We start from the raw sequence: 12,751 nt of genomic DNA, 5'->3' as shown, positions 1-12,751 counted from the left end.
AAGCTGCACCACCTTGTGCACAGAGCTTCTTTATGCACAGCACACATAGCTGCCTATTTTGTGCAACGCAAGCCACTGAAGTGAATGATTGCTTTCCTTTCCTTTGCTGTACCTAGACTTCTCCTTTGACATTATGTAAGGGAGCTGCATTCAGACAAATGAACTTGCTTTTTGATTCTTCTTGTTTTTTCTAATGGAAGACCCCTTGAAAGTGAGCCTTTTTGGTGACTTATCGAGGTGCTTGTCGGCCATGTCAGTACAGCAGCTTTGTAGTCAAATTCCGCTGTCACTTTCAGCCACATGTATTCAGAACCACATAGATATGAAGAATCCAAACATTCACTCAGAGGTCTTCAAAGGTGGAACATGCCATGAGTCCATGGAACATTCGATTAATAACAGCTTCAGTCATCCATGACCAGCGTGTGGCCCAGCATCATAAACCAACCACAAATTCGGAAGTATCAGATATTGAAAGCAGGATTATCTGCAGACATTTCAGCTCTTTCAAGGATATTAGTCGCAGCCATGGGAAAACCACTCTGTTGCGAGACATTTTGTCTGGGATTCTCGGAAAAGGGGAAGACTAACCCTCAAGACTACGCTAACAAGGTTACAGAGATTCAAGATACGGTTCGCCAGCAGGGTCCCCGAGAAGACATGACAGTCAGCTGGGTGAGTGAGGAGTAAGATTTGTCGTCTGGGGCTGACCTTCACTTGAACAGAACCCCTTTCACGAGCAATTCATCATCCTAACGCCAGTAGAGCATCCCCTCAGTATGGTATGTTGAACCTTCCTACACGTGATAACTAATCTTATCCGAGTGCCAGGAGCAGAAGACCATGCTTACAGACATCCGTGACACGTGGAAGCGGGAGCTCCCTGTCGATAAGCGGCCCTCGAGGAAGGATCATGGCTGGGCGAGGAGAGTTCTCACGAGGGACTCGAGTCAGTAGGGCGGCAGGCACATCAAAAGCACTTTAATCAGGAACCAATTCGAAGTCTGAAGTCGAAATTTCCTTTGATCATGCAATGCGCCGTGGCGCAGGGAGATATGTACGTGGGACGCGACGGGCCCGTATCGAAGTAAATACAGTGGGAATCCATATATGAACAATTCAAATCACGCTCTCATGCCCGTATTTCGTCATATCACGGGTTGTAGCTGAGGACCTCGAGGTTGCGCACCTGGAACTCGGTGCCTACACGACTCGTTAGCATCGTCGCAATTTAAGTTGACAGAAAGCTTATTCCACTACTCACTTCCACTTGGGCCGGGCGAGCCGGAAGAGCCCTCCATTTGCAAGTTGATAATCCTTCATTTCAAGTCAGTAATCACCCTCAAACTTTCCCACCGGATATCCGGCATCAGGCGTCAAACTTACAGGTACATCGGCTTTCCGAAGTATCCAGCGCCGACTTGTGTCGTGATGAGGTTGCCGTCCATGTAGAACTTGGCCTGCACGTCCTTGCCGTTCAGGTCCCTCGTCTCAACCTTGATGCTGTGGAAGTTGCCGGGGCTCGGGTAGTTGACGTCCTTGGCCGTCACGATCGAGCTCGTGTTGAAGGTGTTGAAGCTGATCTTGCCGCTGCCCTTCCACTCGGCCATGTCGATCTCAGGCGGCCAGCCCTGCACGGCGGTCAGCCAGAAGGCGGGCCATGTGCCCTTGGTCGTGGTCGCTTTCAGCTCGGCGCTGAAGTCGTAGCCGCCGCCCTTGGAGACGTTGAAGTGCTCCTTAGCGTGGATCGCGCCGCTAAGGTAATTGATGGCAATCTGCTGGCCGCCGTGCGTCGCCGGCTTCTGGCCGCTGACCTTGTTCGCGGTGAGGGTGAGCGTGCCGCCGCTGAACTTGACGTTGTCCTTGGTCATGCGCGCGCCGCCATTGTGGTCGCTGCCCCAGGGGTAGAGGTAGTTCCAGTCGGCGTCGAAGTTGGACTGCGAGTCGAAGCTCGTCTTGGGGATGATGGTCCGCACGGCCCCGACGGGGAGCACGTCGGCCACGAGCAGCGCGCTGCTGAGGAGGAGGGCTGCTTGATTGAACCAGACCATCTTGGCAAATGAAAGAATGGAATGGAGGGTTGAGGTTGGAAGAAGCATCCAACAGACCAGACGAACACCCGGGACATTGCGCACTTCAAATACCCAAATAGCTATCCGCGCTCTTGTCTGGGCGTCGAGTTGATGGCAGTCGGCTGATGACCAGAGCTAGCTCGGCCTCACGACCCTGTCTGATGCCCCGCAAGACCCTCGAGATAGATGAACTGACCTCCACACCAGCAGGATTTCCACCAACGACAATTGGCTTGAAACATCAATTCTGGAAAGAGGCGAAACACTCCGACGCAGGGGCCCCCATGGCGATCCAGGGCGCTAAACTTAGAATGCCCTCCGTGTAAACGCCGTTGCTCCCGTATTGACGACATCGTCACACGCTGTCATCCTTAAAGGGGGCTGCAATGCCAAATGCGCCAGCGGCAAGCGAGGGCGCTCGAAGCAACCTCACCCCGGGATGGAAGGCGGTGGTCGTCCGAACTTAATGGAAGATCAGGCCGACGAGATGGTGCCACGCTCCCGCAACCCTGTCGCTGCGACATCGTATTCGAAGGGGTTGTCGGCACTTGCCCATTTGGCGGTAAACCTTGATCGGATTTCGCACCAGTCGCTGCGATGCCAGTGGCTCCTTTTGGTCTGGCCAGACTCTCGTGAAGCTCGGTTTGCTGAGGCATAAGTTGGGATCGACATGACAGCTCGGGTGATCGGCGCAACAGGCGTCCGGGCATTGGCGCGTGCTGCCGAGGTGTAAGGCGTGAATGAATCCGGCTGGTCGGCATGATATTGAATGCTATCATAGTGCAATATTTTTGCAATTAAGATATGCTTTTGGATCTCGTGGCTGATATTGATGACATCGAGGAGAAGGTCGTTTCAAGAAGATTGAACGGGGGTCGAGTTGAGACAGACCCACTATTTCTACGCGAGGTTCTCGGTGAGGAGGTTGACCGAGAGAACTCACCGAGAAAGGCCTCTTACCGGTTATTCGACCACAGAACCAACATGTTGAATGACGCCAATTCAGTGACAATAACAACTGGTATTAGCGGCAGACATAATTATATAACTCCTCAAATAATTCATTTTAAACTGTCATTCTTTGCATCTCCCAGTCGGCCGCATCGTCTACTTCAACATCATCGTCCAAATCCACCGTGTTCTGGACAAAATATTTCGCAAACCCCATAGCTCGGATTCTGCATGTTACCAGCAGCTTGAAAGCCGCCCTACTGTATCTTTGCTTTTCAGCGAGACCGGCTAGAAACCACACAACATATTCCACGTTTTCTCTCGACTCATACAAGTATATCTCGTCAAGAATACACAGGAGCATTCCCCCGGGCGGCAACTGTTTTGTTAGCTTCTTGAAAAGATCGCAAAGTGCTTTGACATCAAATCTTGCCAGCCGTCGCCAATTCTTCTCTGCCATAAATGAAAGGTCGACTGTCATCCCTTTATCTTTCATTTGGCTGACAAGCTGGCCTACCAGACTAGCCATCAACCCAGCAGCCGACGTCTCCAACGACGGAAACAGAGGACTAGAACAATGCTCTGCGCAGAAGTAGTTCAGGACAAAAACCGGGGCGTCCGCAGCGCCTGCACTATCACACAGCCGCGACAACTCGGCAGCAACGAGACTGAGGGGGGAGATCCCATCCGCGCGAGCAGTGTCTTCATTGCCGTTGACGAGCAGGCTTCTTGATGAATGTGCATCTCGCAGAAATGACTTGAACGTTTCGTTTCGAATCATCGCCGCAGCTCTCGACTTCTGTTCATCATTCATGATGTACCCAGACTGGGCACATCTCAGGATGTCTTGCTGGACAACTCCTGGGTCGAATCGAATAAGTTGCAGCAAAGCCCCTCTATCCGCGGCCGCCTTCTCCTGGCGGTCTTTCTGGGCTTTCTCGTCTGCTAGCTGCTGCAGCTCAAAGATTCTCAAGCTATCGTCTGAAGATGTGCGATGAACATTCGCTAGATCGTACTGGCTAATGGGCTCGAGGGCGGCCTTCATGGTGCCTGAAGTATCACACGGCTTTAGCAAGGACAGAGTACCCAGCAAAGGGGTTGTTGGCGGCAAGAAAGCCCCCGCGGCCATGCTTGGGTCATCACTTACGCAGCTCTGCAGTATTCACCTGCAGCAGCGGATGTGTTTCAAGGAACTGCAATATTTTGTTCACCACCAGCTCGGTTCGCTCTCCCATGAGAAAAGTGTCGTGGGTCTCCTCGGCGTTGTAGAGTTGCCCCTCCTTTCCGATGTTCTCAGCACATTGCCGCATTTCTCTCAAGCTCATTGAAAGATCCATTTTGAAGTCTTTTTGTTTGATAACGGCACCGAAGACCTTGCCTAATTGTGATCAGCACAATCAATGCATTCCAATAGAAGCGCAAGAGAGAGGGCACTGCGAGATCTCACTGAGTCTGCTGTCCGCGAAAAACTGCATGATTTGGCGCAATGACTTTAGTGTGGCGCGATAGAGATTGAAGACTAGTCGCTCAAAATGCTGGTTACGATGCGTCCATATTGCGACGTATCGTCTCGTTGATTCCATCACATCTGGTATCTCCGAAAGCGCCTGGAAAATATCCTCCTCAACCTTACTGTAGTTTGCCGTAGCCTGCACAAATGTCTCTTTAGTGACTTTCTATTCACGGCGATTTCTCTGAAGATGATGCCTTACCCCTATAATCAACTTGAACACTCCACAGATACTATTCCAGAGATGTGAGTAAAAATCATACCCCAACCTGTTTAGATGTCACATCTTTCTTACCTAGATCCATAGTCGCCAGTTGGCAAAAGACCAAGCCATGCGGTCAGAGCCTCAGAGTGATTGCCAATCTTGTTGATGAATTCCATTGACTTCCCTATTTTGCCGGTTCTTTGTTTCCATCTCTGAGCTGTGGCTTGGATTTCCTCTACGACCTCATCCCAAGTACACCCACGGAGGCTCAATGATCTCGTGATTGGCTGGGTTCCGCTTTCTTTCCGTTCCAGCTTCGACCTCACTTCCGACATCAGCTTGAAGAGCTGCGCTATCTCGTCATCGGCTTGCTTCCACAGCGCACTTCTGTAATCAATCGGATCAGAACTGTTGGTGTCCATTCGCGTTGTATTGCAAACCTTTGATCATCGCCATGCTCAGCTTCGGTATGAGAGACCAGTCGTCCAGCCCAAGGGCTATGTACCGGGTCGGGCTCTCCTGAAATACACACATGGTTCTCTATGAATCTAATGGGTGAGCTTGAGGGCTGTCGCTCCCTTGAGGCCAGAAATGTAGATCGGTCTAGGTTCGCCATTGCGGGACGGACGCGTAGTATTTACTAGACGAAGGATTGACTTAGGGTGCTCTTCTACATCATCGACATACTTCTATGTGAAGTCCGGTGACATTCAGCGAGTGTTCTGCTTCATATGAGGGGTTTGTGTGGTGAACAGGGCAGGCCATCTGCTTGCGATTCTCAACCGCCAAGATAGGTAAAGACTGCAGCAACATCTGCATGTCAAGTGGACCTGGATACGGACCAGCCGCTGGAAATACCCAATTACGACGGACCATGTGTTGGCTGTTGGAAGGCCCTCACATGTTGGTCAGGGGGAATAGCCCCTCAGTAAGCACTGTTGGTACTCGAAGCGGATGTGTGCTGCGGCAGACCATGCGCCAGAGTGGGTATTCACTGCGAAAATTGCTCACCAACCAAGTAATTATGTATCGTCGTAGGTGGCGCAGTCCCAGTTCCTGCGCATGTCGGGTATCCTGTGTTACGGCGCAAAAGAACATCATTGGTCATTTCAGGCTTTCCCAGGTTGGGCGACCTCGGTTAAAACCAATCAGGCACCGTTGGCTGGCTTTCAAGTGCACATTTCACACCATCCTTTGACGCTTGAATATCTCTCTGGATATTCTGTCCAGTCTTCGGATTCTCTGCCCAGACAATTGAGCCATAAATGTCAGCATGCTGCCTGAAGCCCCCCAATCGTTCAACCGCGGGGGAGATATCTTGCTGTGGCCCCGTCCAACTCCTCCAACTCCCCAGACAACCGACAATACTGGCGAAAAAGCCATTCTGAGCCAACTGGTTTCAAAGGACGAGACAAAAGACAACGAAGACCATCCTTCAAGTACTGAAAAGATTGAGTCGGCAAAACCGAGCGAAGATGCGGCGACTGCTCAGTCCCGTGGCCAGCCAAGCAAACCTAAGCCAGCGGATGGACCTACGGAGTCGAAGGCAGTCCTAAGTCAACATGTCGCTCATCTACAGCATAAGACTCTCGGAAAGCAGCTCTTCGATAGAGAGAAACAGATGGGTCGCTTCGGAGTCCGAGCCCAACAAGCAGTCTTGGACCATACTTTCACACACATGCGGATCGAAGAGCTTGAAAAGCAAGTCAAGGACTTAAGAGCCATTATCAACGGCGCTGACACCGTGTGGGAGCCACCGACCCCAGACGAGATGTATCCAGTCCACCGCCATCAACTCCTGAGGGTGCCCTTCGACCAGTTTCGTCTAACGAAAAATAATGTCGCATTGCCCACAAACGAGAAAGCAGCTCTTGAGGTTCAAATTTCCGAGAGCGTTTCCTCAGCGGGTGTGGAATATTCATCTTCCCCTGAACGGCTGCGCATCCGATCTCGCGCTCTTCTTTCGCACCTCGATAAGCTGGTCGGAGCTTCCCTGATGATTCAGACGTCGCCCCCACAGGTCGTGGGAAATATTGAGGTTTACAACAGTATTGTTTTCCTGCGTCCATTTAAATTCTTCGTGGGGCACATAGATGATATCAAGGGCAGCGTCCAAGCCGTGAAATCAGCTGCAGAAGCTGAGGAAGCAAAGAAGGCCATCCCCTCCCAGGTACTTGAACAGCTCCCTAAACGGCACAAAGGGAAGAAGTTGCAGCAGATGTACTTGTACAAGGATCTGCTACCAGATCTGGAGTGTCTAGTTGAATTCCTCGACACGGATCTCAAGCCGACGATGATCCTGCGACAGCAGATTGCAGATGGAACAGCAACAGAAATTGAATACGCCGATCTCTGGCATCTTTTCAAGCGAGGGGATTTTGTTATTACTCAGGAAGAGCAACACCATGCTTACCGGATTTTCAGCATTGCCGGTGGAAGAGAGCCCCTAAGCTATCGCAAATTCGGCAATGAAGAAAAGCCCATCCGTGTCGATGGATTCGTGCTGGACTGCATTAGCATGGCTAGCAATGGGCACATGTACGTGCCGAAAATCAAGCGAATGTCCATCAAGAAGTTTTTCGGAAGGAAGCCGATTACCTCACTACCGGTTTATCCCATGAGATTCGACAAGAACTATGACACGCTACGAAAGAAGTTCATTGACGGAGGCAAACGATTTGTGAATTTGACAAACCGTCCCTTTTGCCACAAGATGTTCAAAGGCAGGACATTGGATGATTTGTCACACGACTTGGAGGCGCAGGTCATCGTTGACATGGCCTTGGCCGTCGCACAAAATCCTGATTGGCTACTGAAGTCTTCCGTTTCGACGGACAGCTTCACCCGGCCAGACCCACGAGAGACCCGTCAAGACTCATGGTGTAAGCATGGAACCACACAAGGCTGTTGTGGAGGAGATGTTATTCACAGAGACGGAGATACTGATGAATTCAATTCTCAAATCTTCTTGGGTGAGATGTCTCGGTATCTCGGGCCACGACACGAAAAGGATTTGACTGAGGATGACCTCATGTTGATGCAACATTATGTCCATGCGTTCGTATTACGATCACGGCAATGGGTTACTGTGCCGACCGATAAACTCAGCGACGTGGAGTTCTCCAACAGCTTCGACGACCTAGTTCTGCCCGACAATCACAGCAAAACGGTGCGTGCGCTGGTCGACACCCATGAATCCTTACGGGCGACAAGGTCATCGGAGTCCCTCACTGGCAATCCCCTCAGTATAGGATCTTGCCTGGATCTCGTCAAAGGAAAAGGAGCTGGACTCGTGATTCTACTCCATGGACCACCTGGTGTCGGCAAAACCTCAACGGCCGAGTGCGTTGCGGATGATACGAAGCGCCCTCTCTTCCCAATCACCTGCGGTGACATCGGCGAGACAGCTCTCGAGGTTGAAAAGAACTTGCAGTACAACTTTCAGCTGGCTCACAAGTGGGGATGCGTGCTTCTCCTCGACGAAGCCGACGTGTTCTTGGCCAAGAGAACGAGAAGCGACTTACGCCACAACGCTGTTACAAGCGTCTTTCTCCGAACTCTCGAATACTACGCTGGCATCTTGTTTCTCACGACAAATCGTGTGGGGACGATGGATCCCGCATTCAAATCTCGCATCCAGGTATCACTGTTCTATCCCAAGCTGAACCTCAAGGTCACCAAGGAACTCTACCGAAAGTTCATCAAACGCGCCAAGGACGAGCAAAGGTCTAGAGGCCACGTTGAATTCGAGATCAAGAAATCTGAAATCATGGACTTTGCAAAAGAGCATTTCAGAGATCTCGAGAAGAACGGCCGGGATACATGGAATGGCAGGTAAGTATTTTTTCCCCAGCCGAGAAGACACTTCGAGTGATATTGGAATGAACTGACGGGAAATCACAGGCAAATCCGGAACGCCTTTCAGACAGCCATAGCTTTAGCGGAACACAAGGCCAAGAAACGGATCGACGGAGAACCGGTGCCTGTCCTCGGCGAAGAGCAATTCAAGATCGTGGCGGAAGGGTACGCGAAGTTTGACGAGTATCTCGTTAGTGCGATGGGTGCTTCCGAAGCCGAGTGGGCTAATAGAGATCGTTGGAGAGCCGACCCTTACACTACCATACCTGCATACGCACAGATGCCGCCTCAAGCAGTTCCTCTGACTACTGAGCAGCGTCCGGTCTATGTTCGTTCCTCTGCTAGAAAGATGCCTGCCTCTGGCCAAGATAGCAGTACCGAAGAGTCAGAATCAGATACGGACAGTGAGGATGACGAGAGTGACCAAAGACGTGGTAACACGAAGGGTCGAGGCGGCAAGGGGACTGGATCTAGTCTAAATCTACCGCAGTCACGGCCCCCTGGCCTGTCGGACGGAGAATGGGAAGCATACCAGAAGGTATGTGGGATGTACAAGTTGAAATAGTGCAGAGTCGGGGAAGAAAGGGGTTACTATTATCGAATGATAATATTCTCACCGAACTGGATTATTTCGGCCTTGTCACAACGAATTTCCCTCGATTTCAATACAGTGTGCTGAATGGATTTCTTACTGTCAACGGAAAAGGGGTTGAACGTGACCGACATCATCAGCTTCACAGGTGGTGGTTTTCCCAAAACGAAGATGATTCCCGTGGATCGCGAGTTCAAAAACAACCACCATCGCCCAGAAAAGAGTTTCGAGGCAAGTTTTCGATAGAGAACAAACTTCTCATCGTTATCAAAAATGAAAAAAGAAGCAAAAAACAATCGCGCAGCTCCTGGAGTTATGTAGGGTCACCATTTTCAATTTCCAGCCGAACCCAGGCTTACACGTTCCACCACTAAACCATGTTCACTTGGAGTGCTTGATTTGTTGAGAGGTCTGGGAATTACGGTACCCATGAACCTTTTTTCGGTGACTGGGAGCGGCTCACTGCCTTTCGGCATTCGCTCAGCACCTCACCTTCGCCCCCGACAATACAGCAGACGCGTAAACAACGCGTCCCGATTTTCCATTTCCTCGCTCTTTCCCTTTGTAGGAAACCTTGCTTCTGCAGCTCACTCCAGCCGACTCTTTGCTCGTCGCTGTCGCCATCACCACCCTCCTAGCCATCGGCTTCTTTGCATTCCTCTGCGAATTCCAGCCACGATGTCTGCGCCCTTCAACCTGAAGGAGGATCTCGAGCCTGCCTTGCCCGCCGTCAGCCAAGATACCGGTCCGGTCAATGGCACTGCAAGTGATTACAATGACGATAACACACCCGCCAACAAGCGCAAGCTTCATAGCATGATGCGCAAGAACAAGTATCTCGCAGACCGTCTCGCCAACAGAAAGCAGAGGAACCGCGAGCGCAAGCGCGTGCTGAGAGGAAGTATGTTTTCGCAGCCCTTTTACTCATTCCATCCGATCGTAAATATCTAATAAAGACATAGCGAAGGCTGCTCTTCCCGACAAAGCTTCCGAGTCCATCCGCGGCGACGCCAAGCTCGTCAAGGCCATGGCCAACCTCATGCACACCCTCCAGACCGGCTTTGAGAATGGCTTCTACTTCCCAATCGACGACGTCGCCAACTGGATCGAGAATGAGGAGGCTGAGAACCTGTGCGCTGTCCTTCACCTCCAGGGCACTCAGTCTCGCGACGCCGCCCGCCTCATGGGCTTCATGCTTTCACTCGTGAAGGCCGTCAAGGAATGCCGCGGCAAGTACAAGAAGGGCTCCGACGACAACTCCGAGTTCTTCGAAGCCATCGCCCAGCATGTGCGTACCAAGGGCGTTGCCGGCGGCGGTCTCAACGCCAAGGACTTCTCCATGGAGGCCATTTCTACGAACACCTGCAAGGTGATGCTGGAGAGTTTCGTCAAGGCTCGCAAGGACTACTTTGTTGCTTTCCCGAAGGACTCGCAGGAGGGAACCTACACCGCGAAGACAATAGACCTTCTCCGCTGGAGTTTTCGAAGGAGGACGAGGAGATGGAGGATGGCTTGGTTGAAAATATGAACGAAGTTGGCATCTAAGCATTCCAAGGCAGTGGCATCAAGGAAATGGCAGTTGCACCAAAGAAGTGTCAGGGTTGTAGACGATAAATGCAACGCAGCCAGCCCCTTTGTTAACCATAACGAAAGAAAATGTCACTGAAAAGCAAATTCATTCCATGTTGAGTGTTGGAAGTTTGAAATCTTTCTCCGTTTGAAATTTTGGTGCTTAGCTACGGATTTGACGGAGAAAGCTAGGGAAGGTGCGGCGATTTGACCTTGCTGGGCTGAGATATTCGCACCCACCTCAAGGTCACTGTTTACTTTTCCAAACTCTCACATTTACCATCTTATCGCGCGACCCACGCGTCGGAGAAAGATTCATTTATTTCTACAAAACCATGGACTCTCCGACCTTCCATCATCCCATCATCCTCTCAACTTCTTCATTGCAACAACAAGACCGAACAATCTTTCAGACACAAAACATGGCGTCCCTCTTCAATCTGAAGGCCGATCTCGAGGCAGCTCTTCCGAACATTACACAACCGCAGCCTGATGTCCCTACCCCAAAGAACAGGGAAACCAAGAAACCCGGGCATCGGAGGTCTCAGACCACTAGGGAACGCAAGAAGCCCAAGACATACGGCGGAATCCAAAAGGCCCAGGCGAAGAAGCAAGACAAGCAGCATCGAAGATGTACGCATCCTGTCATGCCCGGGATAATTGTTGCTGACCTGAACATCGCAGACAACCAACCGTCCACGAGAGTCATGTCTAAAAGCACCTTCATTGAGACCCTTGAGCTAGCCTTGCCGGAGGGCTTCACTCACCCTGACGACAACACTATCGCAAACATCCTAACAGATACGGTAGTCAGCAACATCAGCAGCACGCTGCGTCTCCACGGACAGGCCCGCATCGACATCCCTCGCATCCACGCCTTCGCGCATGCCCTCTTTGCCGCCATCGACTACCAGACACGAGTCTTCGGCATCATCGACTATCATGAAGAAGACCTTCAAAGCAAGTACTTTTCCGAGGTTGCGCAGACCATCCGCCGGGACGGGGTCACCGGCGGCGCCTTGGAAACCTTCTCGATGGCCCCTCTCTCGGATGAAGCGTGTGATAGGCTGCATCAGTACTTCGTCGCTTCTCGGCAACTGTACCTGCAAGCCGATGGACCGGCGGATGCTGGGCTTTTGGGGTCTACCACCAAGACTAGATTTCTGATCAAGTTGGTGGACCGCTATATGTCGCTTACGGTATGTTGTGATTAGATAGCTATGATTATGGCCATGTTGTTGCAGTATGGCGATAGGTGTACTGGCGTGATTCCTTGATCATTTGGGACGAGAAATGAGACATGAGACATGGTGTGGTGAGTAGATCAGGGGGATGAGGTCATCGTCGACGCGAGTCGTGTTCAAGGACGGATTCATTACGTCTTCGGGTGCCAGAATAACATTTCTTGATAGAAGAATACGAAGAAGTTTCCGAGCAAGGTCTGTCCAATGCAAGTGAATAGTGAGCATCACCTGAAGTCCAGGCGCGTGGGATTGATCGTATATCCACGAATGCTGCGATCAGATACCTGCATCACATCGCAAGTTTCCATGAGCATTACAACGAGTTCGGGACTTGTTCACTTCCAGCAGCACTTGCCATTTACTTCACCCAGACAGCGCTTTGGGATAATATGTGAATATCCTGCAAAAGATAGCGATACACTCCGTTGCGTTGACAGCGTCCGCCCCCAAGTTTAACCCAGAAGGAAAATTTTCCGCTAGCTTAGAAACCCCTTAAAACCCCCTAAACTTCACGTTTTAATAACTCTATACGTACGTAATACGCGTAAATAAAAATATATTAATTAATAGCCCTTAATTAGGTGATTATAATAATATCTTTTTTATTCTTACGTATTATATACATATAGAGTTATCTAAATATAAAGTTTAAGGGGTTTTAAGGGGGTTTTTAGGTTAGTAGATACTTAATATAACGCTAAAAAGAAAAAACGAAACCCCTAGTATATTATATTGAACTATCTACTTAAA

At 50.6% G+C, this 12,751-nt stretch overlaps 6 protein-coding genes across 6 annotated transcripts; 4 read left to right on the top strand and 2 right to left on the bottom strand.

Moving 5' to 3' along the window:
• Positions 1-528: 528 nt before the first annotated feature.
• Positions 529-957, top strand: CGCS363_v005582 (uncharacterized protein; the record flags this gene model as incomplete). The annotated part of the gene is made up of 3 exons (XM_036637431.1): positions 529-675; positions 726-782; positions 832-957. The coding sequence occupies 3 exons, from the start codon at positions 529-531 to the stop codon at positions 955-957; spliced, it is 330 nt and encodes a 109-aa protein (XP_036498445.1).
• A 196-nt stretch (positions 958-1,153) lies between these two features.
• On the bottom strand, positions 1,154-2,051 carry EN3GAL (Galactan endo-beta-1,3-galactanase; the record flags this gene model as incomplete). Its single annotated transcript, XM_036637430.1, has 3 exons — positions 1,154-1,203; positions 1,265-1,317; positions 1,387-2,051. 3 exons carry the CDS (start codon positions 2,049-2,051, stop codon positions 1,154-1,156), a joined length of 768 nt encoding a protein of 255 aa, XP_036498444.1.
• A 1,087-nt stretch (positions 2,052-3,138) lies between these two features.
• On the bottom strand, positions 3,139-4,914 carry CGCS363_v005580 (uncharacterized protein; the record flags this gene model as incomplete). Its single annotated transcript, XM_036637429.1, has 6 exons — positions 3,139-3,402; positions 3,541-4,073; positions 4,171-4,401; positions 4,471-4,672; positions 4,736-4,766; positions 4,829-4,914. The coding sequence occupies 6 exons, from the start codon at positions 4,912-4,914 to the stop codon at positions 3,139-3,141; spliced, it is 1,347 nt and encodes a 448-aa protein (XP_036498443.1).
• A 1,097-nt stretch (positions 4,915-6,011) lies between these two features.
• On the top strand, positions 6,012-9,075 carry CGCS363_v005579 (putative AAA family ATPase y4kL; the record flags this gene model as incomplete). The annotated part of the gene is made up of 3 exons (XM_036637428.1): positions 6,012-8,572; positions 8,642-9,015; positions 9,071-9,075. The coding sequence occupies 3 exons, from the start codon at positions 6,012-6,014 to the stop codon at positions 9,073-9,075; spliced, it is 2,940 nt and encodes a 979-aa protein (XP_036497667.1).
• A 791-nt stretch (positions 9,076-9,866) lies between these two features.
• CGCS363_v005578 (uncharacterized protein) lies at positions 9,867-10,716 on the top strand (the record flags this gene model as incomplete). Its single annotated transcript, XM_036637427.1, has 2 exons — positions 9,867-10,089; positions 10,151-10,716. 2 exons carry the CDS (start codon positions 9,867-9,869, stop codon positions 10,714-10,716), a joined length of 789 nt encoding a protein of 262 aa, XP_036497668.1.
• Positions 10,717-11,179: 463 nt separating this feature from the next.
• On the top strand, positions 11,180-11,971 carry CGCS363_v005577 (uncharacterized protein; the record flags this gene model as incomplete). Its single annotated transcript, XM_036637426.1, has 2 exons — positions 11,180-11,390; positions 11,442-11,971. The coding sequence occupies 2 exons, from the start codon at positions 11,180-11,182 to the stop codon at positions 11,969-11,971; spliced, it is 741 nt and encodes a 246-aa protein (XP_036498938.1).
• Between the last annotated feature and the right edge of the window lie 780 nt (positions 11,972-12,751).

Source organism: Colletotrichum siamense (assembly GCF_013390195.1).
Source record: "Colletotrichum siamense strain Cg363 chromosome Unknown KSG_Cg363_contig03, whole genome shotgun sequence".
In the NCBI taxonomy this organism is placed as follows: Eukaryota; Fungi; Ascomycota; class Sordariomycetes; order Glomerellales; family Glomerellaceae; genus Colletotrichum; species Colletotrichum siamense.
Note: the sequence above shows the minus strand (reverse complement) of the source record. Positions and strands in the feature narration are given on the sequence as shown.